Source organism: Mchenga conophoros, linkage group LG17 (assembly GCF_057382185.1).
Source record: "Mchenga conophoros isolate Kocher_MC1m ecotype Shallow Benthic linkage group LG17, M_conophoros_male_GT1.1, whole genome shotgun sequence".
NCBI lineage: Eukaryota > Metazoa > Chordata > Actinopteri > Cichliformes > Cichlidae > Mchenga > Mchenga conophoros.
In genome coordinates this window covers 40,089,223-40,117,182 of record NC_140542.1, presented here as the reverse complement: position 1 = coordinate 40,117,182, position 27,960 = coordinate 40,089,223, and the positions used below count along the sequence as shown (strand labels likewise).

Below are 27,960 nucleotides of genomic sequence, written 5' to 3'. Positions count from 1 at the left end.
GCCGATGAGGAAGTAAAACACTTTCTGTGCAGCAACGTGGGGAGAGGCTGGATTTGAACAGTGTAGATAACACGAGCAGGGAAAGGCGCATTCGCGTTTCTTTCCTCACACAGTGTCACAGTTGTTCTCTTAATAAAAGCCGCTCCCTGCTTGTAACCTGCAGATGGTTTATCGCAGAAGCATGTTTCGCAAAAACTTCCCGAGTAAAGCGTTTGTCTGCAGACTCGTTCTTCTCTGCTTCCACTTGAATAAACGACTCGTAGCGATGTCGATGCCAAAGCTGTCGGGAGAAAGCTCCGAGCCACCGGCGAACAGCGGCGCGTCACAGATCGACGAAGGCACGACAGCAGCAGACGTCAGCGACGCGGGGGGCGAAAACGACCCCTCCTCCGCGGGAAAGTTCACAGAGGGCGAGATGGCCATCCACAGAATCCATAGACTAGCGTGTGCGGTAAGATGCATCACTGAGACAGCCAATCGTGTCATGTAGCACAATCGGACCGCAGATCCACGGGTGATTAATTACACGCGCTTTACAGAGAAATGATGATAATTCTGGGACAGATGATGATGCAGATGATGAGATATTCACAGTTTTCTGCGTTATTCTGAAAATGTTTCACAATCTGTAATCATAGGTTTCTGCAGATTGATGAACCTCTGCCTGTGTTTGATTCTGAGAAACTCTGCCTCTCTAAGACGCTCTCTTTATACCCACTCATGTCACTGAGCTGCTGCCAGTTGACCTGATTACTGATAAATGTTGTTTCTTTTTAGCTCCTCTTACTTTTCAGGCTCCAACATTTTTGTTGGAATAGTTTTTTTATTAGTCTTTTCTCTTAAACACAGTAACAAGTTAAAATCTGACGTCAATAATCTGGAACAATACCAGCATAATGTTTTCAAACTGGCCACCGTGTGTTAGCAGCACGATAACCTGGCAGCTACGATGCATCTCCTTCCTGTTCCCAGGGCGGTGCCCCCAACCCTCCTCCACGTCCCCCGAGCCCTTAACCAAGTGACATTTAGGAAGATGAAACCACTGATGATTTTTGACTCAGTCTTTCCATTCTAACCCGAGATAAACATCTTAATTATTTTGCAGTGAAAGTGTAGGTATTGGAAAGAGGTACGAAACGGCGCCTGAACGTAGGAGGTGTCTGTGTCCACCTGTTATTGTTGTGAACTTTCACACAGAGGAGAATACCTGCCCACTGCCCCAAAGAAATGATGCTGATTGTTTGTGCTAGATCCATCATATTCACCAAATCTCACTTGCTCTTCCATGGAGCAGAACCAGCGAGCTGTGCTGATGACAGCGGTGAATAGGTGTCATCCGCGTGCCTTTAGGCTTATCTGTTGTAAATATTGTGCTTCGGAGTGTGGATGAAGTTGAGGCAAGTTGGCCGCGACCTGAGGAGAGCGGTAGGGCCTGGGTGGGAAAAGTACAATACAGAGGGGGCCCAGCTATGCCAGCTTCACTATGTGGCCTTGCAATGGCATGTGAAATGACAAGCCGTGTCACCAAAGGGCCTGGGGCCTTTTTCCCTTTGTGGCCTGTCAAAGCTCACCAACTAGTGGCTCTCAGTTTGAAACAGACTGAGAGATGACATTTTGGAACTTCCTAAGGGATGGAGAGGAGTTCAGGCTTTTTCCACTTACAGAAGGTGTTTTTGTGCAAGACGAATAACTGCACCAAATAAAACAACGACTGTCTGTAAAGTTGATTTTTCACCATCCTGAAAATTGTCAGAACGACGTGCAGGTTTCAGGGCTACCAGCGGATTAGTCATAGCGTATTCTCACTACTGAATTGCACGCTAATTAATTAGTAATATCTTAAGAATGAGGGTGTCTTACATCTGTTTCTATGCTCAGAGGTCACCCAGTCCTCCTTCTCGTTGAACCACAGCAATCTGTCTCTGCATACGTTCTTAGGCACTATTTTTCTTGCAGGCGTCCTTGTGTTTGGGTGAGTATATGTATCGTATGTATTTCTGTGTGCACGGTTCACATCCCGCCACGTGTTTGTGTGTCGCTCTAATTGAATGGTAATATCTTCATTATGCTCAGGCAAAGAAGCAGATGTACGTTGACCCTTCCAGCGGGTATAAGGTGTTCACAGAGTATGCCCACCTTCAGAGAGGGAAGTGCTGCGGCAGCGCGTGCAGACACGTGAGCTCTTTGTTTTTACTGGTTTTTCTCCCTGTTTTTGTCCTCTGCCGTGTTTTTCCCACCCTGCACGTTTGATCCTGTCTGTTTCCAACGGTAACCGACCTCGTTTGTAAACCGTGGTTCTGCCAGGGCAGTTTTGACCAACGTTCGTCATTTATTTTCAGCACAAAACATGAAACGAAAGCAGGTTTGGTGGGTTGGAGCTTCCATGGTGTCGTAGAGGATGAGCTAACAGGGCTAATGACGCTGTGTGTTAGTTTCCAGGCTGCTTTCTGTACGTGGATGGAACCAAATAGAAATAAAACGAAATAGATGGTCCAGTACGTTGCATCAAAATATGAAAGGGCACAAACATGTAAACTGTCTTTATAACAGCACCTTTCAAGATAAGGATCACAAAGTGCTGCACACCAACAATCCACAACAAACACAACAGCCTATACAAAGAAGGATCGATGTTTTAAACAGTTAGTGCCGTCTACAGTCTCCTTCGGTCTTCAGGTTAGAGCGAAGAACCTCCGACGCCGTCAAAGACCTGCACGTTTTATATGGATGCACGGCTTCGCTACAACAATCAGAGCTCTGATCGCCGAGCTCGAGGACCGAGGAGCCTCACGGTCGCATTTTGGACAGCAAGTGAGACCAACGCACGCTGAATTAGTCCAGTCTGAGGACACGAAGGCATCATAATAATAATCCTTCCTGACGGTTCAGCTGAGATCACAGCAGTAAATATGGTTAAGATCAAATTCTAGGTTTGACTCTGTGACACAGACTTGAGACGTGAGCGTGACATTAGCAGAAAGGCTCATCTGCTCAGAGTTTGGGGATCTATTTTCTCAGCATCATTCCTGACCTCTGCTAGTTTCAAGTTTCCAGACTAAGGATCGGTGATGGTGAAATGCAAAGCTGAGCGGTTCATCCGTGTGTAACAAACCAACTACACAGACGTGTTGTGGGTTTTCTGACGGTGTCAGCCCCGCTCTGCTCATATCTGCTTTGCTCTGTCCCACCGAGTCTCGTTGTCCACTCTCCATCCCTGCTCTGGGTTTTGCTTTCGCCCCGTCCCATCCCATTCCGTCTTCCCCCCTGTCCTTATCCGACTCGTCCTTTTTTCCTTTGCTCGATCTGCTTCTCATGTGTCGTTCTCAGTGTGACTAAAGCTCTGCTCCACATGCAGCTGTTAACCGGCGCTAATTTATCTCTCGTCTCCCCCAGTGTCCATATGGCCAAGTCAACGTGAAGGACCCCGCCACGAAGAAGCGGTTCAATTCCCTGTTTTACGTGTAGACCTAACAGCCTCGTGCCAAGGTAACGCGCTAGGAGCCTGTTTGGAATGGAAGCCACCGCACATTGCTTGTCTTCTGCCTGTCGTTATTTGGACTACTTGAGTCATTTTTTTCTTTTAGCCGTGTAATAAATGATGAAATATGGGTAGTGTCTGTGCAATACCTATCTCTTATGAATCACAACTATTCTTAGGATTATTTTCATTCTGGCAAAATGGGAAAGGAGGAGAACGGATTTGTTCACTAGACCCTCATGCAAACCAGCCTTTTATCACATTTTTGTTTTGTTCTGTTTTGCAGATACTTGTTTTTTCTTCTCAGTGTCCAGTGAAATGCCTTTGAGCCTCATTTTTTCTTTTCTCTTCAAGAGTATTTAATATTTTGTAGTATTCTGCTCTTCTGATGCATTTACAAGGGTTGTGGGAGTATGGAGATGAAAAACTGAGAGTGCATTTTAGATCTTTGCCCTCCAGATAAAGGGCATATAAGCGAAAGTAACTGTAAGATAGTCAGATGGAGTCTTGTGCTCTTTTGCTTCGCATCGCTTGTTATTTTTTTTCTCTCCCAAACGTACGACTGCATGAATATTAGCATCATTTACACACCACAAGTGCTTGACTGAACTGTCTACCTTTGACTGAGATACTGTGTTGTTAAAAATAGGAAGGTGCCAGGGGTCAGCCCTCACACTTGGCTGCGCTGCTTTTACACCACTTGATGGAATCAGGCTGTTAGCAAACATGCCACGGACATCAACAGCAGCCCTCCCCACCGGACTTGCAGCTCAGCCTCCTGGCAACACTCGGCTACAGTGCAGCTCCCCGCGGCTGCTCTCCTGAGCCGCAGCCTAATGAACTCCTGGGCCCTCTCATCCCAGGACTGCAATAGATCAGCTCGGCGCTCACCAGCTCGCTTAGACGCACACATGCGCAGGCAGGCTCGCTCCATCGCAACACTGCGTGGCTCCTAATAGGCCGATATAGAATAAAGGTTGCACTTGACCGCGCGCTTCGTAGCCCTGAGTGATAGCGCTAGGTAAGGTCAAGCGCTCGTATAGAACTACCTATGCCGTGGAAAGATGCGGCGCTTGATTTGCGAGTGCATGTGGGTAGGCGGCGTGACGCCTCCGGGCGCTCGCCGGAAACCCAACGCGCACGCTCGTCCTTCTCCGCCCGATTGGGCAAACGGCATCGCCATGAGAGGATGTGTCTTTTCCTCGGCAGGTGGGTCCCAAAGGCAAGTGCTTAGCGATCGGAGCAAAGCCCTGTGAGCGGCTGCAAGGAGATCGGTGATCCCGACAGTGCTGGGGAGGACAGGTTCTGGGGACGCGTCGTCAGGCGGGATGAGAGGCGAGTTTATTTGGTGTTATTCTAAACCGAGGCAGCGGAGCGTGCGGCAGCAACATTTCTACAGCGGGACGGCGAAGGTGTCACACTCATCAAGTACCTGGGCCCGCTTGCCTGCCGCGGCTCTGCCGGTTTTGCCTAGGGACTCGTCTGTCACATTAAAGTAGATGCATTGCCATTCAGGGCCTCGGCGGTCCCGCAGCCTGACCATGAAATAGGCCAACTTTCATGTCTGCCTCATCCCTCCACGTCTTCCCAATCCAGTGATGGCACAGTTTGAATTTTTTCCCCTCCATCATCTTCCAGCCTAGCAGTTTGTGACTGAGACGCAAACAGCACACCTTCCACAGATTAGCAGAGAAATGCACTCCGGTTACTAATTCATCCTTAATTCATTAGCGTTGATTGAGTAGCCTGTGAAGTGCACTGGGACAATGAGAGAGAGCGTTCAGCTAGTTTCTGTGTTTAATCACTGAAACAAATTAATTTATCTAACGTTGATTAAAGTCCCGCCTTTTATTTGGGTTGTCTCTGGGTTGAGCTGCACCACGATCATTTTCTCTTTTACCCACAGTGCACATGTGCTCCCAGCAGCCGGTTAGACACGTGAGGCGACTCTCTCAGGCGTTTTGGACTGAACATGTCGGACCCTCAGCTGGAGCATATGCTGTACTGGAGCAGAGTGGCAGCTATACGCCGTGTGCCTTTCTGCAGGATGATGGCACTAGCTGCAGAGAAAGAGCGAGCTGTCCAGTTTGGATCTGTGACCAGACGTGCTCCAGTCACAACCAGTTGACAGGCCAAGCAGCAGCCCCCACCCCCATCGCACCCCATCTCAAAGGGGCACAGCAGCCCCGCGGCCAGTGGCCCCGACCACAGTCGGTTACAGCGTCTCCATCACTGCTGGCCGGAGCAGCCAGGAACTGACACAAGGTTGGCAGGGAAAAAAACTTAAGTGTCAGCCATATGATGGCTGAAAGGAACATCAGTCTCAGCAATTGGCCAGGCACCGCTCAGTATGCCTGCCTGCGTGTGTGTGTGTGTGTGTGTGTCTTGATATTGAAGCAGCATTTGAGCAGCCCCTACATCAACGTCTGGTCGTTCTACACAGACAATGTCAGCTCGCCTCAGGGCAGCAGCCTCCACAGTGGTCATATGGACAACCACATCCCTGTGGTAGAATTAGTGATAAAAAACACACATGGCCACTGAGTGACAGTCAGCGCACCAGATTCCTTTGGACAGACAGGGCTGCAAATAGCACAGAGGAGCAGTTTCTCCCTCAGACCGCAACTGGTGGTCAGGCTCATGCCAGGCCGAGCCGCGGTCGCCAGATGAGCCCAGATAAAAGCAGAGTCGGGGGCAGTCAAAGGCACTTAAGCGCCCAAGGAGCACTTTGGCCTGTTTATTTCCCTCCTGGTTTTGCATCGCCGCAGTCGTTTGTGATTTCTCATCTGCGCTTTGGACCCGACGTGTCGCCGCTTTCTTCAGCTGTCACGCCGTCTAACCTCCAGCTCGCTTCACATTACGCCGTCTTCTGACTCTGTGTCCTCGCTCACTGAAGTAGAAAGACGGCGCTTGTTTGACAGCAAAACGATATTTACTAACCCTCTCCTCGCAAACGCTGCTCTGCCCCATAAGGTTATGTAGTGATAAATAACATCCATCTATTATGTTTCCATGTCCTTTCTAGTGTGTCCAGATACGGACTAATACACGCACCATTCCCCAGAAGGATACCGTGTCCCCAGAGGTGCTGGGGGTGGGTGGGGTGCATGTAGTGGTAGCTGTTCTGGAGGCAGGGAGGGGAGGCAGGCAGCAGTTGGTGTGCAGAGAGCAGCGGCTCAGGCTGGCTAGTTAAGAGCTTCTCTTTCCTATCCTCCATCTGCCAGGGACTGGGGTTGTGATTTGAGCTCCAGCAGAGCAGAGCAGGGAGGAGATCGAAGGAGGGGTGGATGGCGAGAGGGAGGGGGGGGGGGGGGAGCGTTGCTTGGAAGAGGCAGAAAAGGGAAAGTGGTAGAAGCAGGATGAGGCGGGGGAGAAATGACCAGCAGGAGGAGACGTGGAGATTCTCGTATTATCCTCTGTGTCGTTATTTTCTTAAAATCGCCGTTCAGCATTTCGCCTCTTTATGAGACGCCGCCGCCGGGGGGGGCGTTTCCCCTGTTTTGTGCATTTCTGACATGGCCTCTGCTTCAATAATTACAAAGTCACGTCCACTGTGAGTTTGTAAATATTTCCAGGATGTCTCACCATCCAGCCACCCAGGCTCATGAGACTGGGATACAGCTTTACAGTGCTTCACTCCTCCCTCTGTTCCTCCTCCTCGCCTCACCCTCTCCCTTCCCTTCCCACCCCTTTCCTTCATTCTGTCAGCGTTTAGCCCGTGGTTCCCTGCACCTCACTGGATCCTGGGAGAGCCTTCCCACCGCCTCCTCCTCTTCCTTGCTTCTCTCCTACTCCTCGCCTCCTCGCCTCCACCACCTCTCCTAGGCTCCTTTTCTGGCCATGCTTTGGGAGTGACTGAGAGCTCCCTCTGTGAGACTGAGTGTCACTTGAGGTGACCCAGAAATGATAACTCCAGATGAACTCTGGATGTGTGGTAATCTAACCACCGTGCCCTACAGCAGAGAGGAGCCAGGCACTCGGGGAGGTGCGGGGGTGGGCGGGGGACAGCCAGGCGACCTGCTTGGCGCTGTAGCCGCGGTTTCGCCGATTTAACCAAGCAGCGCCTGTCTGGGTATCGTGCTCCTAGCACGCTGTGTGTGCGCTCCGTGTTGTGCTACGCTGTGAAATAGATCTCAGTGTTGTTGCATTATTGATGAGATACACTGTGATGTCAACCCAGGCTGAAGGAGCAAAGCAAAATGACTGTTAGCAGTGTGGCACGTGATCATTTATGCCAGCGGTGCAGAGGTGTAATTAACTGTCACCCTTTGCTCCAGCCCCGGTGCTCGTTCACACAATATTCTATTCACTCGTAGTCAATTGAAACGAGTCCATCCGTGCACGGCGCGCCGCTCCGTGGGGAGCACGAGCACGTTTGGGTTATCTTGTTGTTTTTCTGGATGACCTCCCTTTCTCGTGTTAAAGATGAACGTGCACTTCAGGAGGAGCTGAGCGCTCCTTAAACGCTTTTCATTCTCGTACCGGTGATACCGTTTAATGCGCGATTGTCAGTTTGCATTTCAGGTGGAGAATAATAAGAAAGTAAGAAACCTCGCGCTCCTTGTACTTACCTCTTAAATTGAGAAAATACGGCCTCATTAAGAGAGACACAACCAAACCATCCTCAAAACATAAACACTATTAATATTTACTAAAATCTTGACATTATTAATTATTGGTGAATTTTTCATCAGCCTTTCTTTTTTTCATTAGATGTTGCAACACAAGGCCACACAAGGCAAGTGTGGAAGTCTACTTCCTGGCTGAACAGACTTATTATTGCTTTGAATTTTTATGAAGTTTGTCAGCTCAGCTCCTCAGAAAAGGATCCGGGCGTGCAGTGTGCCAGACACATATGTCTTTTTTGTCTTATTTGTGTTTGTAATGAAATGCATCAATAAAATTAGACTAAAAAGTGCGGTGGGAGTCACGTGTCGTCTTGTTTTAATGGATCGCGCATTTTTATTATTCGTTTGTCGTCACGAAAATATGAAATCAAGGAAGTCAGAGAAGGGGGGAGGCGGGGGGAACAAAAAACTGCGACCTTTCCTAATAGGCAACCCTCCGCTGTTTTGGTCCAGTACCCACATGATTCAAATGCGCACAATTCGTCAATTAATGAGCACTTTTATTTTGAAAATGGCTTCGATTTGGTATTTGGTTATTCAATACCAAAACATTTTCCCCTCCAGGCGTGTGTTGCTGCGCTCCCTATCTTTGTCAGATTTGATTGATCCAGTTTGACTTTACACCCTAATTATTTATTCACACAAACCTCTCCAGCCAGTGAGCCTGTAACCGTGCTCAGCTCACCTCAGTCTCCTATAATACGATCGGTGTGTGTATATATATTTAAAAATAAAAGGTAAAGAAGCTATGATGCATTTTGGGATTATAACTGTTTAGGCCCAGATGTGCTTGGAGCCAGCTTTCATTTCCGATCTGTGCAGACGCTGGCTTATTCATAGGTGCGTAACATGAATAACAATAATGATAACCGTGCAGGAGCTGGATTCATTTACAGCACAGGCTAAGTTGGGGTGTTTAAAGGACAAATACATATTTAATTGTTGAAAAGTCCCTACATTTTATTTTATACAGTGATAGTTTTATTGTTTCATTTGGAGACCACCGACTTCACCACTTTAATTCAGAAGCACATCACAGATTATAACCTACATGCTGAGTAGGCCATTGGCTCATGGCTCCCCGTTTTCTGTGTGCTGCGGTGTGTTGAGGGCCGTCTGCCTACGAGAGAGGAATATTTAAATGTCTTGTGTTTTAATTGACGCCCGAACTAGAACTGTAAGCTCAGAAACGAGGAACAGCCCCCCATCTACCGGCAGCCTCTCCTCTGTCTCCTCTGCACACTGCGCACAGTCCGGAGCGGCTCAGTCTGCGCGCTGCACAGGGATCTCACTCTCACACTGCACAGCCGCAGGTAAGACTTTTTTCCATAGCTATTTATTCTTGAGGGCAACGCTTATAATAATAATAATAATAATAATAATAATAATATTAGTAACACAGAGAGGGCTTTGGGGGGAAAAACGAAAGGAGAAGCGGGCAGCGTGTGAAGCAATGCGCGACAGATCTGACGCGTGATAAAGACAGTGACATGGGTGATTTTGTCCAGGATAAAAGCGCAGATTTTATCGATCGGTGTGTGTTTAAAAAAAACTTATAAATATTTTTTCTTATTATTATTTTTTCCTGTTTGCCTAAATCAGTCTCGATTATGCACATAAATAATAGATTGGAGTTTGCACGCCAGTAAAATCGTGCGAAACACAAATGTACGCGTTTTATGAAAATACAGGCAAAATGTCGCTGTGTGCGTGATTGTGATATTATTATTATTATTTTCATTTTCATTATGTATTTGACAAACGTCAGTGGCCCACTGAGCCGACTCTCGCCATGTCAAACAGAAATGCTGACACTGGATTTTTGTGCTTTAGTGCTTTTCCAAAGCCTTAAAATAAATTCAATTCCTTAAAAAATAACAATAATAATAAATTAATCTTTAACTTGGATAAATCACTCTCACTGACTAAAGCGGGAATGACACACAAAATCACTGTTTTATTTCCTACCGGTTTTTTTAAAGACACTTTAAAAATACTGACGGTGTTATAGATTTTTAAAAAAAAGATATTTCAAAATAAAAGTGACTTTTTTTTCGTTTTGTAAAAAAAAAAAACAACATATATATAGTTTGGTCAAAATCCGGAGTGAAATAAAAAGACAATCAGACAAATAAAACGCTTCAACAATATATGTTTTAAATACAGAAAAAACTAAATAAACCAAACAGCAGCTACAAAGACCCCCCCCCTCGCCCCCCCCCCCTCCCCTTGGTGTTCACTGACACATTGGTAAACGCTCTTCAGTCATATTAAATGTCACTGCTGGAGGCAACGGGCCACAACGGCGTTATTTATCGACATCAAGGCTTTCATTAAAAATAATAATAATAAAATTTTCTTTAAAAACTTCTTCATATTCAAAACACACCCTTTTGCCTAATTCGCAGAGAAGACGCAGAATGGCAGGAAAACTGCAGTTAAGATTAAAAATCGCACACAGAGCTGAGCTTATCGTTCCACTCGGGGCGTCTTTGTCCAGGTGAAATGAAATCCTCGTGTCCTTTTTGAGTGGCCCTTTTCCCCCCACCACTCTGCGGCTGGTGCCGGGACACTGCAGAGCGCAAATGAGCGTTATGGGTTTGACAACAGCTGCACGTCCAGCCCGTCCAGGAGGGTTCAAGCCTCGTCTTATAGCGCTGATATCAAGGGGCCTCCAATTAAAGCCAACACAACTTCGCGTGTGTGTGCGTGCGCGCGCGTGTGTGTGTGCGCGCGTGCGGTGAGGTGGATGGGTGGTGGGAGGTTCACGTGATAATGTAACACGTCTTGAGATGAAGCATCCACACCTGCAAACCTCCCCGAGCTTTGCTAAATCTATTAACGGGACTGATGTTTGTCTGTTGTTTGTGAAAAATAATGCCGTCATCGATCTTACAAAGACCACAGCTCGCTGGCATGGATCCAGCTGGAAGGTCACGCGGCCAAAATCTCCAATTAATGAACAAATTAATTAAAAAAATATAGTTTTGTTGTCACCAGGTCTGCACTGCATACAGGAAGCGGAACGCGTTTTATTTCCTGGCTTTATTATTTGGGCAACAAAGCTTTCCACACCCTTTTAAAACTGACACAGATCGTTATTGCAGCCCCCCCTGCGCCCTGCGTAAAGCAGACCATCTTTGGAGATAGGGATGGAATTTTAAAAAGCATGAATTTCTAAAAATATGCAATAGCTGGTTGAGGTTTCCCTGTGGCGACCACCAACTGGAGGTCTCTCTCTCATCTCGCCTTTACTTCCACGTTGCTTCTTATAAAGCCCGTAAGAAGAAAAGCAGAAAGAAAGAGAAACACACAAACAAATGAAATGCGGAGACTACACAGTTCTCGCTGCTGTCAGATCAACTCTCCAGCAGGTAAACAAGGTTTTGGCCTAATTCAGCAGACAGAGAAAAGACGAAGGGCCGCGTTAATGAATCCTTGACAGTGGATAATGACTGCTTCAAAAGAGCGTTTAAAAGAGGGAGAGAGAGATTTCTATACATGTAAGCGTGCAGCGAGCTGTTCGGGTTATCTGAGTAAGGAGGCTGTCGTTACCTGGGATACATTTTATTCATTAATTAATTCAGTTTTTAATCAAATCTCATTCATTTGGGCTGAAAACAAATCACATTGTTTCAAAAATGTTCAATTGAATCTGTCCCCGCCCTCTAGCCTATCACTGATCACTGCCCCGCCCAGACAGAATATTTATGTCACACACTGTGTGTGTGTGTGTGTGTGTGTGTGTGTGTGTGTGTGTGTGTGTGTGTTTTGGGGACCAAACCAAACACTCGGTCTGGTCCAGCTCGCACTTCCCAAAAACTCTGACCAACCAAAGTTTTATTAGAAAGTGTCTTTAAGCGACACCCCGTGAGACACGTGTTTATTCCCACTTGTGAGGCGTCCGGTGAAACCACAGAGGGCCTCGGTCGCCTGCTTGGGATGCAGATGATTTCATAAATAAATCTAATATATTTGCACCGACTTTGTGCAGCTTACGTTCCCGTCGTCTCGCCTTTAAATGGCAGAACAAACGTAATGAAAATGTCAGTACCATAAAGCAGTGGTCCAGAGTCGGGGGGTTTTGAGGGGAGAGTGACATCTCTTTGTTGCTGAATAGAAATCAGCGGCGATGCAGGGAGAGAGAGAGATGGGGAGAGAGAGGGAGGGAGGGAGGGAGGAACTCCTCCTACCAAATTATTCAGACTGGGCCGGCTCTGCTCTCTTCACAAATAGGACACGGTTCTCAAATCCAGGCAGTCCCAACCTGACCTCCAAGCACCGAGGAGCCCCGGACTGGGAAACTGGGAGAGAGAGAGAGAGAGAGAGAGATCACCAAAAAGAAACAACAACACACAAAAAAACTTTGTGTCATTATTTTGGCCAGTGTTCACACTCCCTCCCCTCCTCCCTCCTCAAACTCCACCACCACTTCCACACCGGCCTGTCGCATCATTTGGACTATATGTTGTTTTTTTTGGGTTTTTTTCCTGGAGGAGAGACATTCACAGGAAGAAGGAGAGCTCCTCCTGCCCCACTCACGCTGTAGTTTCTTCGTTTTGTCCTTTTTCTTCCCGTTGCTTCTGCTGAGGAGGTGATCTGAATCTCTGGGGTTGTGTCTATTTTTTCCTTCTTCTTCCTTGTGCCTCTTTTTTAGAGCCTCAGAGCCCATTTGGATGCGCTGAGAGAGCGGGGCGCAGCGCTGCAGTGCATTATATGGAAGTTGTGGGCTGCAAGACAGAGGCAGGCAGTTGCACGTTGCGTCCAGGACCTGGAGCCATGCTTTTCCACGGGATCTCCGGGGATCACATCCAAGGAATCATGGAGGAGATGGAGAGAAGGTCGAAAACGGAGTCACGCCTGGCGAAGGGCATGCAGCTGAACGGAAGAGAGTCGGTAAGAGCCAGGCCGAGCCGTGTGTGAAATAATGGCTAAAAAGTCGCGTTAGTCTCACTTACCGCAAGACCGAAAAACGGCACGTTAACGTGCCCGGAAACGTGCAGACATTTGGGTGGTAAGTAGGAGGCCAGTGAGGAGGATTCTCGTCTTTATCCATATTATTCCATTGGATATGATAGATTTCATAGCAGCAGTATTCTTTTAATGGCTGCGTCTTCTTCTTCTGCACAAAAATAATTGGCGTGAACGACAGCTTTTAATTCTGGTGTCGTTATTTCTAAATATATTTAAAGCACCGTTTTAGTCTTGTCATCAAATAAAACAAACATTAATGTCGGCGTATTATTTCTCTGACAGCGTTTTGCATTTTCAGTTTCATATTTGCAAATAGAAGCCGACCTGATTTTTTTTTTTTAATTAAAAATGATTAATTTTAGCATTTTAAATTTATTCGTAGATGGATTTAATTTCAAAACACGAACATCATCTGTATTTTTCCTTCATACGTATAATAGGTAAATAGGCTTAATTCATAGACGCGTTGTTCCATAAGTAAGAGCTATTTGCACATCAAGCTGCTGTAGCATAACTGAGGGTTTCACAGGCAGCTTTCCAGGTTTAAAAAAGAAAAGTTGAATTTTATGGCCAGCATTTCGTTTTTTTGCTTTTCTTCTTTTAAGCACAATGTTGTGACGATTTTCCCAGCAGTGGTTTGAAGCAGTCAGCTGCCATGAGCCTTGTTTTCCTTCTTTGTCCCAGAACATGCCTTCTATGAGCCCAGAGAAGCCAGCCCTGTGTGCCGGCTGTGGCGGCAAGATTTCGGATAGATACTACCTCCTGGCCGTGGACAAACAGTGGCACCTGCGGTGCCTCAAATGCTGTGAATGTAAACTAGCGCTGGAGTCGGAGCTAACGTGTTTTGCCAAGGATGGGAGTATCTATTGCAAGGAGGATTACTACAGGTAAGAAAACTGAAAGTTTAGCGTTTCAGTTTTACGGGCTTGCTCCTAAAATCGTGTGTCCCTCTTTCCCCTCTGTAACCTAAACCCAAATCTACTGACCCAGTTCGACAGTGACCTATTTATATATGATATTAGTTTCCAGCTCATAAATAACCATTTTAGCAATCATTGTGAGCAGTCAGCGTTAGCCCTTCATCAACAGGCTGCCAGGCCTCGGACCGAAAAACATCCCAGCTGTCACTAACGTGGGCTGCCTGCTGTTAACCGGGAATAAGTTTTAACAATGAAACTGTGCTTTCTCTCTGTAGCTTGGTGTGTAATGCAAACACGAACTTAATGCATAAGTCACCTTCTTATCCAAACTCTTATTATTATTTAATTATTATTATGTTAAAGTAATATGAGAGTAGCTCCAGAAAAACAGCTGGACAAAAATGTCCTATCCTATATTCTTAACGCACATTTTTACGGCACTGCTTCGGCTCAGGCCGGGATGCTGTTAGTTACGCTCTGTAATTATTACATACTTGTGTATTTACCTTCTGATAGTGTTGCTGAACATATGCTTGTATTATTCGTGTGTCGGAGGAAAGCAAACGGGCTAGCGTTCGTGGGTTTTATTGTCGAGGTTGTGTAGCGACTCTGCGCGCACATGTACACACCCAGTTCTGGGCCAGATGTGGCTATCAGAATGCAACCTCAAAATATAGGCCTGCTTTAGTGATCCTGTGCAGGACGCTGGAGCCACGCTAAGGCGCATGGAGGCCGCTTAAATAAGGCAGGCCTTACTTTTAGCTCGTGACACTGCGGGTTATATTTTAGTTTTTAGTCCCGTCCCCCCCCCGTCCCCCCCGTGCTGTTTGTCCACTCTGGTCTTTATGGATGAGGAGTCTTGACTGTGTGTCTGTTCCAGAAGGTTCTCCGTGCAGAGGTGCGCGCGTTGCCACCTCGGGATATCGGCCTCGGAGATGGTGATGCGAGCGCGCGACTCCGTGTACCACCTGAGCTGCTTCACGTGCACCACTTGCAACAAGACCCTGACCACGGGCGATCATTTCGGCATGAAGGACAGCCTAGTGTACTGCCGACTCCACTTCGAGACGCTGGTGCAGGGGCCGGACTACCACCCCCAGCTCAACTTCGCCGAGCTGGCAGCCAAGGGAGGCGGCCTCACTCTACCCTACTTCAACGGCACCGGGACGGCACAGAAGGGAAGGCCACGCAAGAGGAAGAGTCCGGCCATGGGGATAGATATACCGAGCTACAACACAGGTGAGACAGCTGAGCTGCTCGGAGCTTCATTTCACATCGAAAAACAACAACGACGACGACGACGCGCTCACAATAAAAAAAACCCTTTTTAGTTTTGGTGTGGAATCGCTCACATCTGCTTGAAGTTTTAGTGCATGGATGTTTCCAGCAGAGGAGGACAGTGAAACCAGGAAAAACATGCCGAGCTATAATGTTGTCATCGCACACAAACCTATGAAATTAAACATTAAGCAGATTCTCGCGAACATTAAGGAAACACCAGTTTAGGAACCCTCCGCTGCACAGTGAACGACTGAAATGATAAAGGCTGTCAAACGGTGCTGCCTTAATTAATCTTTTTCCTCTTTCCATTTCTTTCCTTAAAAAAAAACAAAAAAAACAAAATCGAGTGAATCAGAAAAAATCCAGCGAAATCTCGCAAATTCGTTTTTTTGATGGGCAGTTGCATTTTTTTCTGTCGCTTTTTAGTTGTAGTCGGGCCCTTCAGTATCCCCTCTGTAACACGCCTATTATTTCAATAAATGAAATGGATGCACTCGTTGCCTTGTTGGGTGCCTCGTAGTAAATGCACGTGAACGTCTTGCACCGGCGCTCCGAGCTGCGGGCTAATTGATCCGTCCACGCGCGCGTCTTTTACGCATCATTTCCGCCAACAGAATGATCGAAAGTTGACCTCGCCGCCGACCTGCTCATCGACTTTTATAATTAGAACGAATTTAGGTCATAACACGTGAAAAACAACGCGTTTGAATGGAGTAAACGTAATATAGAAAATAAATCGTGGACAAAAAAATGTCCGAATATTCCGCGTGTTTCACTTTTATGCGAGAAACAAAAAAATAAATTTAAAAAACCGCTGGAAAGCGCAAATGAAGCCAGTGTTAAACGCAGGTTTCACGTAAAATGCTGCACTGGATCGTCGAATGTTATAAGCCGACCCCGGCCCTCCCTGCAGTGTCCCCATTTTGTTCTTGCTTTCTGCGAATTAGTGTGCGGTTGAGAAAGTTTGGCATTGTGCGCCAAGTTTCCTGTGTTCCTAGTGAATGGGTAGGAATAGGGGTAATCTGCGCGTTAATTGTTCTTTGTTAATTGAAGGTGACGTTGGAATCCCTGGCCTCCCGTGCGGCGGTCAGCACAGTTCTCAGGGACAGAGCAGCGCCGCGCAGAGGGGCCTGCTGCAGGGAGAGGCCAGGGGCTGAAAACACAGCACCGTACAGTCAGCGCTCCGGTTAAATGAGCTTCGGTTTGTTATTCCTAAACACAATTCTAGGGGATTATGCAAATTCCAGTTTCTCACTGATGCTCTAATAGGAAAAAAGCCATTGTAGTCCCGTGATTTTGTTTCTGTAGTAAGAATAAGAGATTACGCTTATTCTGCCAAAGCGTTATAACAGAGGACAAGTTAAAATAAAATAGAAATAAAATCCACGCTCACAGAAAAAGGCCCAAAGCGCAGTTACAGTGATGTCCATGTGAATTAATTGGTATGCTCCGCAGACACAATAAAAGTCCCAGAGGGAATATAATCGTGTTCATTTGGGACTCGAGTGGAAACACCATCAATTTTTAAAAGGATATTTTTGTTTTTAGCCACATGTAATTAATTTAAACGTTAAAATGTTAAAATGAGCTCACAAATGAGAGATTTTTATTTTATGTTTTAAAATTAAATTAAAACGGCATCAACTGAAATAAATATATATTTATTTCAAAGCACTCTTTTGCCTCCACTGGGCTCTGCATTACGAACACACTTTTATAGCATCACTGTGTTGTTCATATAAGTGGCTGCACAGATCAGCAGGCTCTTATTCATAACAAATAGGAAGAGGTTTTGTTTGAGGTTTTTGTTCCTGCTTTTGCAGCACATCCATGTTTGTTTTCACCAGGGAAAGGTGTGTGAGTCTGCTGTGGATTCCACAGCAAAGCTGGTCTTGTTTGGATACAGAGACCCCTAGTGGGTAATATCTAGTTAAACACGAGCCAGTGAAGACTGGAACAGAAGAGCACAAATGTCAGTGATTGTTAGGTTAAAGCTGGATATTCAAACATAATGAAAGCCTTTCACACGTATCAGCATCGCTGTTCTTCTTTTAAATGATGTGTAATTTAGCCCCAAAATGGCTCAACAGGACACACTTTAGAATTGAGAAATCCTACATTTCTATATTTTTGCTGCTTTTGCAGCCACGTAAAAGATTCAGATACTTTAGACGTGCTTTCCTGAAAACACTTCTTTTATGTGAGGATCAAAATAAATACATTTTCATTGTATGTTTTTAGACGAAATCTCATAAAGTCTGGGACAATAAAAAAAATCAAATTGTGTTTGAAAAAAGCCTTTTTTCTCGCAGTGACAAGCAACACTGCTAAGCAGTGCCTGCGTTTAATTTACTGGATCCGTTTTAAGTATTTTACACACTAAGCTACTGACAAATGAGGCCCATTAGGCCTATTAGTCTTTGCAAACACAAGCAGAAAGGATTTAGCCCCGTCCCAGCGTACAGTTAAAATTCATCATTTTGCTGTTTTTTGTTTCAGATCTGCTCACGCAGACACGAGCCGCACGCCGCGGTTTACTTTCCTTTTAGCCGGTTCAGTCAGCTTCTCGGCTTGTTGAGGATTTTAATTGTTATCAGCACTTTGACGATACGCCGTGACGACACAGAACAGCTGTTTCTGCCTTAGCCTGTCAGTGGAAATCTTTTGTCTCTTTTTTCATCAGCGTCAGTTGGAAATCACTGGAATGAAGCTGTTTTCTTATGGTTATAGCGGTGCTAGTGGCCTGGGGCACAGTGCAAATGAAGTCTGACACAGAGGGCTGTTTATCCAAATGTAAACTGACCTGCCGAAGTTTCTTTTTTAAAGCCCGCCTCACGCTCTGCCCTCTCTTCAGGCTGTAACGAGAACGACACCGATCACTTGGACCGGGACCAGCAGGCCTACCCTCCGACGCAGAAGACCAAACGCATGCGGACCTCCTTCAAGCACCATCAGCTGCGGACAATGAAATCCTACTTTGCCATCAACCACAACCCCGATGCCAAGGACTTAAAGCAGCTGGCCCAGAAAACAGGCCTCACTAAGAGAGTCCTACAGGTAAGCAGAGTCATTGCTCCTACTAAAGTCGCTCACCCCACCTGTGTGTCTGCACGCCACTCCTCCTCCTCATTGACACCAAAGTGATCATTGATGTCGTCATCTTTTTTAGTTTTGCTTTCTTTTGTTGGTCCATTCAGTCATTAGATGTATATCCAAGGGGTTTATCTGGAATTTGTAGATGTTGTTTCTTTCTTTCTTTTTCTTTCTTTTGGAGGGAAAGAAAGGAGAAAGCAGTTAACTCTTATATTGCTAACTTTGTTAGTAGCCAGAGTGCACTTTTACTTTAGAAGAGAGAAAAAAGGTGTAATGAAAGTCTCACAGTTAAAAACAACCAAATCAACCAAATCAGTAAATTGTAGCATTTTGTTTTGATTTGCTATAAAAATCCACATTCTTGTATTGAGTGTTCAGCACAGACTCACTGGTTCATTGTTACCTTGCCCCTTAAGCCCCAACTAATGTATCATACAAAGATTCATATACTTGAGACAACTTTGAAACAGTAACAGCTGTGATAACTTGACTTGTAAGCTAATGTACACATGATCTGATACTTTCTTTAAAAAAGAAAAGAAAGTTCCTTAAAGCACTAAAAGTAAAAGCCACATTGGGATTGGTTTGCAGGTTTGGTTCCAAAACGCAAGAGCCAAATTCAGAAGGAACGTTTTGCGACAGGAGAATGGAGGTGTTGATAAGGCTGATGGCACCTCACTCCCTCCGCCCTCATCCGACAGTGGGGCCCTGACCCCCCCCTCCAGCGCGGCCACACTAACAGACCTGACAAACCCCTCTATCACTGTAGTGACCTCCGTCACCTCTAGTTTGGACAGCCATGATTCGGGGAGCCCTTCGCAAACTACCTTGACAAACCTTTTCTAACAAGCTATCTCTAGCAGACTGATTCTGTTTGGGTTTGTTTCCCCTTTTTCTTTCTTTTACTTTTCTTTCTTTGTTTTCTTTCTTCAGTTTCACATTTTATTTTTTTAAAGTGACACCTTTAAGTCAAGCAGAGACAGCTCCTTGGAACACAAAGTGCTGCACTGTGCACGCAAACAAGAGCAACAAGAGCAACAAGCAGCAGCGACCGCATTAAGACACGAGGAAACCATTTTAATGTGTAGCATTTGAAACTGCAGATGCAGAGATTGACTCGGGATGGGACGTTTTTGGAGGCGAAGGCTTTAGGAAGGAAAAAAAGTTTGCCTGGAAAACTTAATTTGTACATTTGTCTTGAATTCTGGTTAAAAAAAGAGTGAAAACGGGCCCTCCTTAATTTATGCTTAATTGGTCAATTTTAAAATCCTACCGCTATTTCGCCCTCAGATTCCTGTACATGTATGCACTGTGTTCGCACTCTCCGATTTAAACATTTTGTTTCTGTTTTGGACTCATTTGGGAAAAATAAACTTGTAGAATGTTCTGTATATGGGTAACTCCAGAAAACAGGCTTTAATTATTTCCGAATGTTTCGGTCTTAAAGACCGAGTTGGATGGAATCAGAGCTGCACGTGAGAAAAAGAAGACGAAGGAGAAAAATGTGCAGATAGGAAACTTTACTGTGACGAGGAGAGAGAAGCAAATCCCTCGATCTGTACAGTGGTAACTGTTCAACGTGTGATGTCGTCACCTTTTCGACAATTAGAAACCGGCCAGAGAAATTCTGATTGGAGAGCAGTTAACGATTGTTTTCACGACGGAGCACTTTTTGGTTTTTTGCCTTTTTTTTGTCGTTGTCTTGTTGGCCTCACGGATTAACCACGGATAAAAAGCCTGGTGAGCGTAGATCCACAGCTAAACTCGATTGCACAGTGACAATATACTGCCCAGTGAAAAGTGCATTATTGTTTTTATCATGTTGCTCAGGGTAACGATGTGATCTTGGGGAAAAAAGAACAGAGCAGGGCGAGGGGCGAAGCGGCCGCGACGTAGATTTGTAGAGCTGACATGAACATTCAAATGACCTCACATAGGTGGAGTCGTGAGAGGCAGCCAGCGGGAAATCGCTGTCCGTGTGTTCTCCTTTCCGGCCGTATATTTCTGCTTTGTTTAACGACACTTGCCACTGAACAGACCAAAAAAAGGGAAAAAGAAAAACCACCACGTTTCTTCTGGCTGAAAGGTAGAGAGCGAGAGAAAAGGAAAGGGCGAGCAAATCTTCAATGGAGTCGACGCATTTCGTCGTGAGCGGGCGTCACGGTTTGTTCTGTCGGGGGCAAAGGTGGCGCCCCCGATCTACTCGATGGAGTAGATGCCTAACTCAGTTCTTCTATGTGCCTTACGCTATAACTTGGGAGAAGTTTGTGAAATTCAGGATCTATGTGTTCTTTGTTAACTGATTCACATCCTTTTTGGCGCCTCACTAGTTTTGTACTGTTTTGCATCTTATCTCCGAAGATCTTTTTATGGTGTATCCTGTTAAAAAGGGGGCAGCGATGTCACGGAAAGCATTTGTGCACTCTTTCAGATATAGTTGGGTAATCCGAGAACCTTATATATTGATCTTCGTGTTAATAGTTGAGTACAGTAAGTGTTCTATCAAGATTGTCCATGTTTCCCTGTTTCTTGACAAAGATGGTGTATAGAAACTATTTCCCCTTAAATATTTATGGACCAAACGGTTGTTATATATCTTATTAAATTTGTGTGAATAAAAAAAAATACTTTGCTTTAAATGGGTTTTTATTTTTCATTACACTCGCCATTGTTCTGTTCTTTCTTGGATACAGTTTTTTTTTTTTTTAGTTTTGTTTCTCACATCAACAAACGAGAAAGCATTCAGTTATTAATGACCAGTTAAACGTCCTCATTTTTGCCTCCATTTTTAATTTCTACTTCCTCTTTTATGATGTTTATGGTTTTAACGTAATGCCCCATGGATTTGCATCTAAACCCTGCAGTCGAAAATATGAAATTGCTTTTTAATGCATGAACATGGCTTTAAATTTTAAATTAAAGGAATGCTGCAAAGCATATATTGATTTCTATCTATATATATATATATATATTTATGCATAACATATTGGTAAACCTAAAATGAAGTAAGAGTAAATGCAGACCGCGTAAAGCCAGGTTGCTCTGTAGTTAATATATTCTTACTCTATCATTTCTTTCAGGGAGAACAAATCTTGGGGCATTACAGCCATACATCCCGACGTTTGAAAATTCCCTAAAGTATTAAGAGAAGGGGAAAACTTTGATGGGAAATCCTCACCATTGAAGACAAAGACAATATTAGCATAAGATTAGAGCGTAATGAGAGCGAAAGGGCAACCGACAGCAACAACAACATAAAAGATTAAAACCCCCAAACCTGTTTCAGTTGCAAATGTACAACAGGTGATTTTTGTTTTGCTTAAAGTTTGTCCATCAGCGGAGGAGACCCCCCCAACCCCCCACCGTGTATGATATTTATGATGTGAACGCAAATCTTTCTGTACTGGAGTGGTTCAATGCACAAAAGTGATAATAAAATGTAACATAGTGTAGAGAAAAACAGAAGAGGCAGAACGTGATTCAACACACACCTGCACACGCTACAGGGTCTACACTCACACACGCACACACACGTGCGCGCGCGCTGCTGCCCCCGTGCACCTCATCCAAGAACCAGCTTGCTAAATAGAAGTTTTCTTTTGTCACGAGTGTCATTTGGTAAACACGCGGCCTCCTTGAAACTCGGCAGCAGCAGGATGCCCATCAAATATGATGAGTGTATGAAGAGGACTGCAGAGCTGGAGCTTTGCCATCTGGCTGCACCGAGGGAAGGAAGTGAAAAGGAAAAAGAAGAGATTCTCATTTTGCATGCACCTCGTCATCTTGTTAACATTTTTTCCTTGAGATGTATATTATTATTATTTCCTTTGATTTACTGTATGATTTATTGTCAGCTGCAAAAATAAAGCATATGAAAATCAAGTCCCCGAAGCACATGCGGTACCTCACGTGGGAAAAAACACTCCAAATGTCACAGTGAGGACATTGATAGCACTGCTTCAAGCTCATTTGTTCGTGACATTCAGCTTGCTGTCAAGGGTGAAGCGTTGCTGCTTTCTTACCTCGTCGCTGTGGATATTTATGAAAGCGGCAGATCTCCAGTGTCTCGCAACATTCCTAAATATTTCGCTCGGACGCCCGAGATTCCTGCTTTTTCATGTGTGTATGTCTAAAAAAAGCCAAACCATATTTATGGTGTACTGCCGTTGTTTCAGCTCTATTCCAGTGATATAAAATTATTTATTCATTTGAACACGTGATTGTTTTTGTAATAAAGGATAAAAACAACCAATCAACCTCATACTGACCAGTGTGATTTACGCCACATGAGATATTGTGTGGACCGTCTACTATAGGCAAGAATTCCACCTCATAGGTGTGCTGTGTGCGTACTTTGTGTAAAAGGAGGATACACACGCCATATAAAGGAGGTATGTTGTGGAAAGGGGGAAAAAACATGCACAAAGAAAGGAGGAGGAGGGGAGAGAGAGACTGGAGCCACATGGGGACCAGTAAACAGGCTGGTGTTGAATTCCAACAATGTGGAAAACAGCAAACACTTCAGTCAGTCCAAGAGGAAACCTCAGTCACTGGGGTGCCTGTGCTGCGCTGTGGCAGCGGGGCTGTGTTCCACAGGTCTGACGGGAGGACGGTGGGCGGGTTGACACCGCAGAGCTACAGGAAGCAGGGCTGGAGCAGACACACAAACAAACACAGCCAGCCCCGCTCGGCGCTTGGAGCCGCAGGATAAAAATTCTGGACCAAATCGCGGCCCTGCTCGACAAGTATTTCAGGGGTTTGCTGCTGGTGGCTGTGATGCATCTCATCGGTAATGTTTGTGTTTGTCAGAGCAGTGGCAGCGCTGCTCCTTCATCACGGAATATTAAAAGGTGCACATGGAGAAAGGATATTTGCATGGAAATAAATATATAACAACAGTACACTGTAAGCATTTGTGCACTAAAAGTATTTTCTTTAAATCAGTGAATGCTTTTAAATTCAAATAAAATATCCTCGTTCATGCAAAGGCAAGAACGAGGTTGTGCTCGCAGCAACAGGAGATGAATGCAGGCCCTCTGTCGACTGGTATCCTACTCTGCCTTTCTTCCTTCTGTTAAATGACAGCTGTGTACTACGATGATAGAAAAACAACGCCGACAACAGTGTGTGCTTTCAGTCACACGAGGATTCGTTGAAATACTGTGGCTGATCCCGACATATGTGGTGGTCCAAAAAAAGGGGGAAAAAAGTTCATTTACAGATAAAGCAGATGGGTTTCTGCTCAGCATATAGCGCTTTAGTTTCAGTCTACATCCATTTAATTCCACTTATCCAATTCAAGGTCACGGTGAGGCTGGAGCCGATCCCAGATGGTTGCAGGTTGGCCAGTCCAATCAGTCAATTCAACGTGGATCATGATGTTGATCAAAGCAAGAGTGCTTTGATCAAACATGTAAAGCCATCGTGATTTTAGCTGTAAAAACCACCTGCAGAAATGCAACTTTCTGTGGTCAGAGCAGGCTCGTTGGATTTATAAACAAAACATGCATTTGTGCAAATTTTGAAGGGTTTGGTTTTTAACGTCGGCTTAAGCTTGTGACATTTGCAACCAAGGTTTGATATTTGATATGTCTGTCTGGAAAAATATGTTATACGGAAAGGTCAAATGAGAAACCAGCTCCAAGGATGAGGATTCTGCCTGTCATCACAGGGGAAAATCTCCAGGCCCCACGAACCAGGTCGACGTCAGATTCAAATGAAATCAGGAAAAAATAAATACTTTGCTGAGCGTGCATCTAGTTCTAGATGTTGCAAAGCAACAAGTGCAAAACTCAAAGTGTGTTTCTGCAAGCGCACATTGCACGAGGTCGCACATACATTATCACACATTATCGCACGCACGGTGACAGGCGACAGGGTCGAAACAAAGTATGGAACAATCACCGAGGCATAGGGCGCACCTGCAGTTTACATGTTGCTCTGATAGTGTTGTTTCTGTTGTCACTCTGTGTGTGTGTGTGTGTGTGTGTGTGTGTGTGTGAGATATTCTGCCAGTTCCGCCTCAGTTGCCTCCTCTCAGTGCTAGGCACCCATTTAACCTCACCTCGCACACCAACCACCCTGCTAACTCAGACACACACCGGCACCGTGACACACACATAGACAGATGTCAGAAGGGTGACGATGTGAATGAAACACAGCCCCACAGCTGTGTGTGTGTGAGAGAGAGCTGCACAAGTGTGAGACTGAGGCCTGCCCCTCTGGCTGATGCAGAGCAGGTGGAGAGATCCAGCGTGCTGGGTGTTTGCCAAGAGAAAGGACCACACCAACAAATACGGAGCACATGCAGGGAAACGTAACAGACACGCCGAGCAGACGCGCACAAACAAAAGCAGGCGGTGAAAAGCAGCTTTTGTAAAAGCGATATAGATAGAAATATTATGCCCGTTTTGTCCTTCACGTTATCACAAACTATCTCTCCTGTGCCTCGTTTGCACAGTGCTCTCCACATGCCATAAATCCTCCATTTCTCTGTTGAGCTGTTATTCTATATTTACACCTGTTTGTTATGTGACGGCTCACATCTAGACAACCTTGAAAATGCTGCGATCAAGGCTGATAACTACAGGTTGCGATTGCACTTTGAAGACAAAACAACATTAATTAGCGAATAAAATGGAAATGCAGGCATCACATGCACACTGCCTCCAAGTTCGCCTGGGTATTTGGAGAGAGAGACGGGGAGATACAACATTTCATACATATTTCCATCTGTAATCCCTCTCTCTTTTCCTGTGATAGCTGTGCTCTGTGAGGTACATAAACAGGATGCTCGTCTGCATTGATAAGGCATGCTTCAGTGTGTGACAGGTCATCTTTGTACTGGAGGAGTGTAACCTCTCAGTTCTTGCTAAACCTTCAGGATGCACGCAGATCCTCTCCCCTCCATCTGCTGGTCTCTATGAAGTCTGCACCCGATCACAGGAGCTTTGACTGCAGCTTCTGTCTCTACCACATTGCAGTCACACCTAACCCCTGAGCCAGATCAACAACACGCAGGAAAATAAAAAGACGCCAACATTTTCTTTTTAAGTGTTTAAAATGTGCTTTCAGCCTCTGGGTGCAAAAAAAATCTGCAAATTTAGCAGTGAAAAGCTGGAATGCACTGTTCACAGCTAATACTGCTATTGTGCAAATTATGTGAAATTGACCGTTTTTTCTTTATTTCACAGTGTTTGAGTTTGGCCTAAAGTGTGTCATGTTTACAAATAATCAGATGAATTATTGTCTAATTGAGTTGGTCTTTGTATAAACGACTTCATTTTTTAATGTAAAAAAAATTGCAAGTAAACTCAGATTAATTTTAAGCTTTCTGTAGTCTTTTTAGCTTGGATCACATGTCTAACCTCAACAATGCAAATTTCCATATTATTTCAGGTGGGAGTGTTTGGAGTTACGTTTAACTGAAATTCCACTCTTTTTTTGGGAGTGACCAGTATCTGATCTTCCCACATTAGATCACTACTAATCTTGTTTTACATAAACGACTTCGCATCCCGCTGCACCAGTGGTGTCACAGCTTAAGCTCTCTAACATAATAATGATACAATAAATGAGTAGAGGACCACCTGTTTTAGCTAACATCTATTCCCTGCATGCTTCCTTGGAATGCTACAGGATTAATGGGCAACTGTAAAGTACGGTCAGCAGACAGATGTTCATCCAGTGGTTCTAAAATTCCAGGAGGGGTTAAATAATATGGAATATGTTATGGAAACTTTCAGACTATTTTTGTTTGCTAAGCCAATTAACGCTGACTTATGAATAGAATTTTTTTTTATTCCAATTTCTTTAGATCTCTTAAAAACCACCACAAGTGATCAGGCTTTTGAACTGCTGACATTCTGCACACACCATGACACACTCACTACAACCACTGGACTCTACACACTGCCACTTTAAATCTTTACTGCACAAGTTTTTGCACAAACTGTAAATACCAAACAGTTGTCTTACGTTCTATAATATTTAATAATTTAGTATTTTGTTATTTTTATTATTATTTTCCTCTTTAATATAACTGCACACTTCTATATGTTCATGTAAAGCTGAGGAGCAGAAGCCAAAGAATTTCATGTGGCTACACTGTTTATCTGTACGTGACAATAAAACTTGAAAAATGCCACCGTGTGGCAGACATTAAATAGTATTTTGCTTTGCAGTGTGTTCTAAAAGGTAATCTGAGGAAACTGAACAGGTGGAGGACAAAAGATGAAGCATCATGGCTGATGAACTGATGATGCAGATTTCATGTCCTATAGGAACAAAATCCAGCAAAGACCTGACACAGCGCATGCAGGAGGCATCTCGCCATTCAGCTGATCCACCTGCTGTTTGCCTCGTCAGAAATGGTCAAGAAGCCATTTTTAATAAAATGCCAAATTACAGTAGAACTGGCTGAAAAGCAGTGGTAGTAGGTTTCATGGAGTGATGAATCCAAATCTAAATGACATCAATATGCAACACTCTCATTCATGGATGGGACTCCCCAGAGCCTAGACCTCAGCAGTGCTGAAGCAGTGTGGGATCATTTTGACAGGAAATGGAACAAAAGGCAGCCAACATCTAAAGCAGACCTTTGAATGTCTTTCAATGAGCCTGGAGAACTATTCCTGAAGACTACTTAAAGAAATGAGAAGAAAGCTTGTCTAAAAGAGTTGAGGAATAAAAGTGGTCATGCTAAATGTTGACTTTCAGAAACTCTGGTTTGGCGCTATACTGGATTTCCGTGTGTTTTCCCAGAGAAATACAACGAAACGAGGTCTAACAACTTTGGTTGTTGTTTTTATTGCCATCACTTATGGAATATCGGAACATTCACGCTGCGGCCAAATTCTTGTAAATTCAGGCTCGCTGTCATCAGTTCTCATTTGTGGGAATATCGTTCAGCATGTGTGTTCAAACACATCAGAGTTAAATGTCACACTTACAGTAAAAGGTCTCTGTAAACTCAGCGATTCAACCTACTTCATTTCCCCTGGAGGAAGAACCTTTTCCATGCTGGTTACCTGCGAGCGACACCTGAAAGTTTGGAAAGGAACAGAGCGAAATAGATGAGAATGCTTCCCTTTCTAAAAAAAATATCCCCAAATCAAAAGGAGATCCTCTCTGTTAAATAAACAATAAAAAAAGAACACAAAAAGTTTGCCATTGGTTTAAAGCGCCACATCAGTGCACAGAGCCACTTTTAGAACAATGGAAACCCAACACGATTATTAAACAGTTTTCTACCAAACACGTGGAGGCATGCGTGTTGAACTACAGGAACTCGGGGTGCAGCTCCCCTTGCAGACTGATGCATTACTTTTCATCCATCCATCTAATTATTCCCTTAGAAACCTGAAATTTGAAGATACAAAAGACCATCCCTATCTGTCACTGAGCGGCATTGATCTTATTGAGAGAAAATGTGGGTGTAGAGGAAACCCAATATAACTCATGCCATTAAATTCCACACAGCATTATTCACATACAGAATTGACAGATTTCTGTGAGACGTTTCTTTTAATCTTCAACTGTTGTTGAAGAAAAAGGGGGGAAAAAAATCCCACACTCCAGGCATCTC

General features: G+C 44.7%; 2 protein-coding genes and 1 long non-coding RNA gene across 8 annotated transcripts; 2 read left to right on the top strand and 1 right to left on the bottom strand.

The window, feature by feature from the left end:
• The first annotated feature begins 17 nt into the window (after positions 1-17).
• lg17h1orf53 (linkage group 17 C1orf53 homolog) lies at positions 18-6,764 on the top strand. Of its 2 annotated transcripts, XM_085251053.1 has the most exons (4): positions 18-451; positions 1,913-1,972; positions 2,074-2,175; positions 3,394-6,764. In XM_085251053.1, the coding sequence occupies exons 1-4, from the start codon at positions 164-166 to the stop codon at positions 3,463-3,465; spliced, it is 522 nt and encodes a 173-aa protein (XP_085107179.1). In that variant the 5' UTR covers positions 18-163; the 3' UTR covers positions 3,466-6,764. The 2 variants fall into 2 exon arrangements, with proteins under 2 accessions (XP_085107179.1, XP_085107180.1); XM_085251054.1 differs by lacking the exon at positions 1,913-1,972.
• On the top strand, positions 3,418-22,256 carry lhx9 (LIM homeobox 9). Of its 4 annotated transcripts, none has more exons than XM_085251052.1 (6): positions 3,418-3,486; positions 12,764-13,002; positions 13,765-13,967; positions 14,881-15,239; positions 18,136-18,338; positions 18,966-21,013. In XM_085251052.1, exons 2-6 carry the CDS (start codon positions 12,823-12,825, stop codon positions 19,218-19,220), a joined length of 1,200 nt encoding a protein of 399 aa, XP_085107178.1. In that variant the 5' UTR covers positions 3,418-3,486; positions 12,764-12,822; the 3' UTR covers positions 19,221-21,013. The 4 variants fall into 4 exon arrangements, with proteins under 4 accessions (XP_085107178.1, XP_085107176.1, XP_085107175.1 ...); XM_085251050.1 differs by lacking the exon at positions 3,418-3,486 and adding an exon at positions 8,587-9,419 and having other exon boundaries at positions 14,884-15,239; XM_085251049.1 differs by lacking the exon at positions 3,418-3,486 and adding an exon at positions 8,590-9,419.
• On the bottom strand, positions 11,783-27,408 carry LOC146555976 (uncharacterized). Of its 2 annotated transcripts, none has more exons than XR_014889116.1 (3): positions 27,363-27,408; positions 18,375-18,546; positions 11,783-12,410 (listed from the first exon to the last, which is right to left on the bottom strand). It is a non-coding gene; the product is annotated as an uncharacterized LOC146555976 (long non-coding RNA). The 2 variants fall into 2 exon arrangements; XR_014889117.1 differs by having other exon boundaries at positions 18,380-18,546.
• Between the last annotated feature and the right edge of the window lie 552 nt (positions 27,409-27,960).

What these genes read in the sequence shown, in the direction of transcription:
- lhx9 (XM_085251049.1), top strand. Translation starts at nt 9,248, where the DNA reads ATGTCTTGTGTTTTAATTGACGCCCGAACTAGAACTGTAAGCTCAGAA. An exon ending in TATACCGAGCTACAACACAG is followed by an intron (nt 15,240 to 18,135) that starts GTGAGACAGCTG and finishes CCCTCTCTTCAG; the next exon opens with GCTGTAACGAGAACGACACC. An exon ending in TCACTAAGAGAGTCCTACAG is followed by an intron (nt 18,339 to 18,965) that starts GTAAGCAGAGTC and finishes ATTGGTTTGCAG; the next exon opens with GTTTGGTTCCAAAACGCAAG.
- lg17h1orf53 (XM_085251053.1), top strand. Translation starts at nt 164, where the DNA reads ATGGTTTATCGCAGAAGCATGTTTCGCAAAAACTTCCCGAGTAAAGCG. An exon ending in GCAGGCGTCCTTGTGTTTGG is followed by an intron (nt 1,973 to 2,073) that starts GTGAGTATATGT and finishes CATTATGCTCAG; the next exon opens with GCAAAGAAGCAGATGTACGT. An exon ending in GCGGCAGCGCGTGCAGACAC is followed by an intron (nt 2,176 to 3,393) that starts GTGAGCTCTTTG and finishes CGTCTCCCCCAG; the next exon opens with TGTCCATATGGCCAAGTCAA.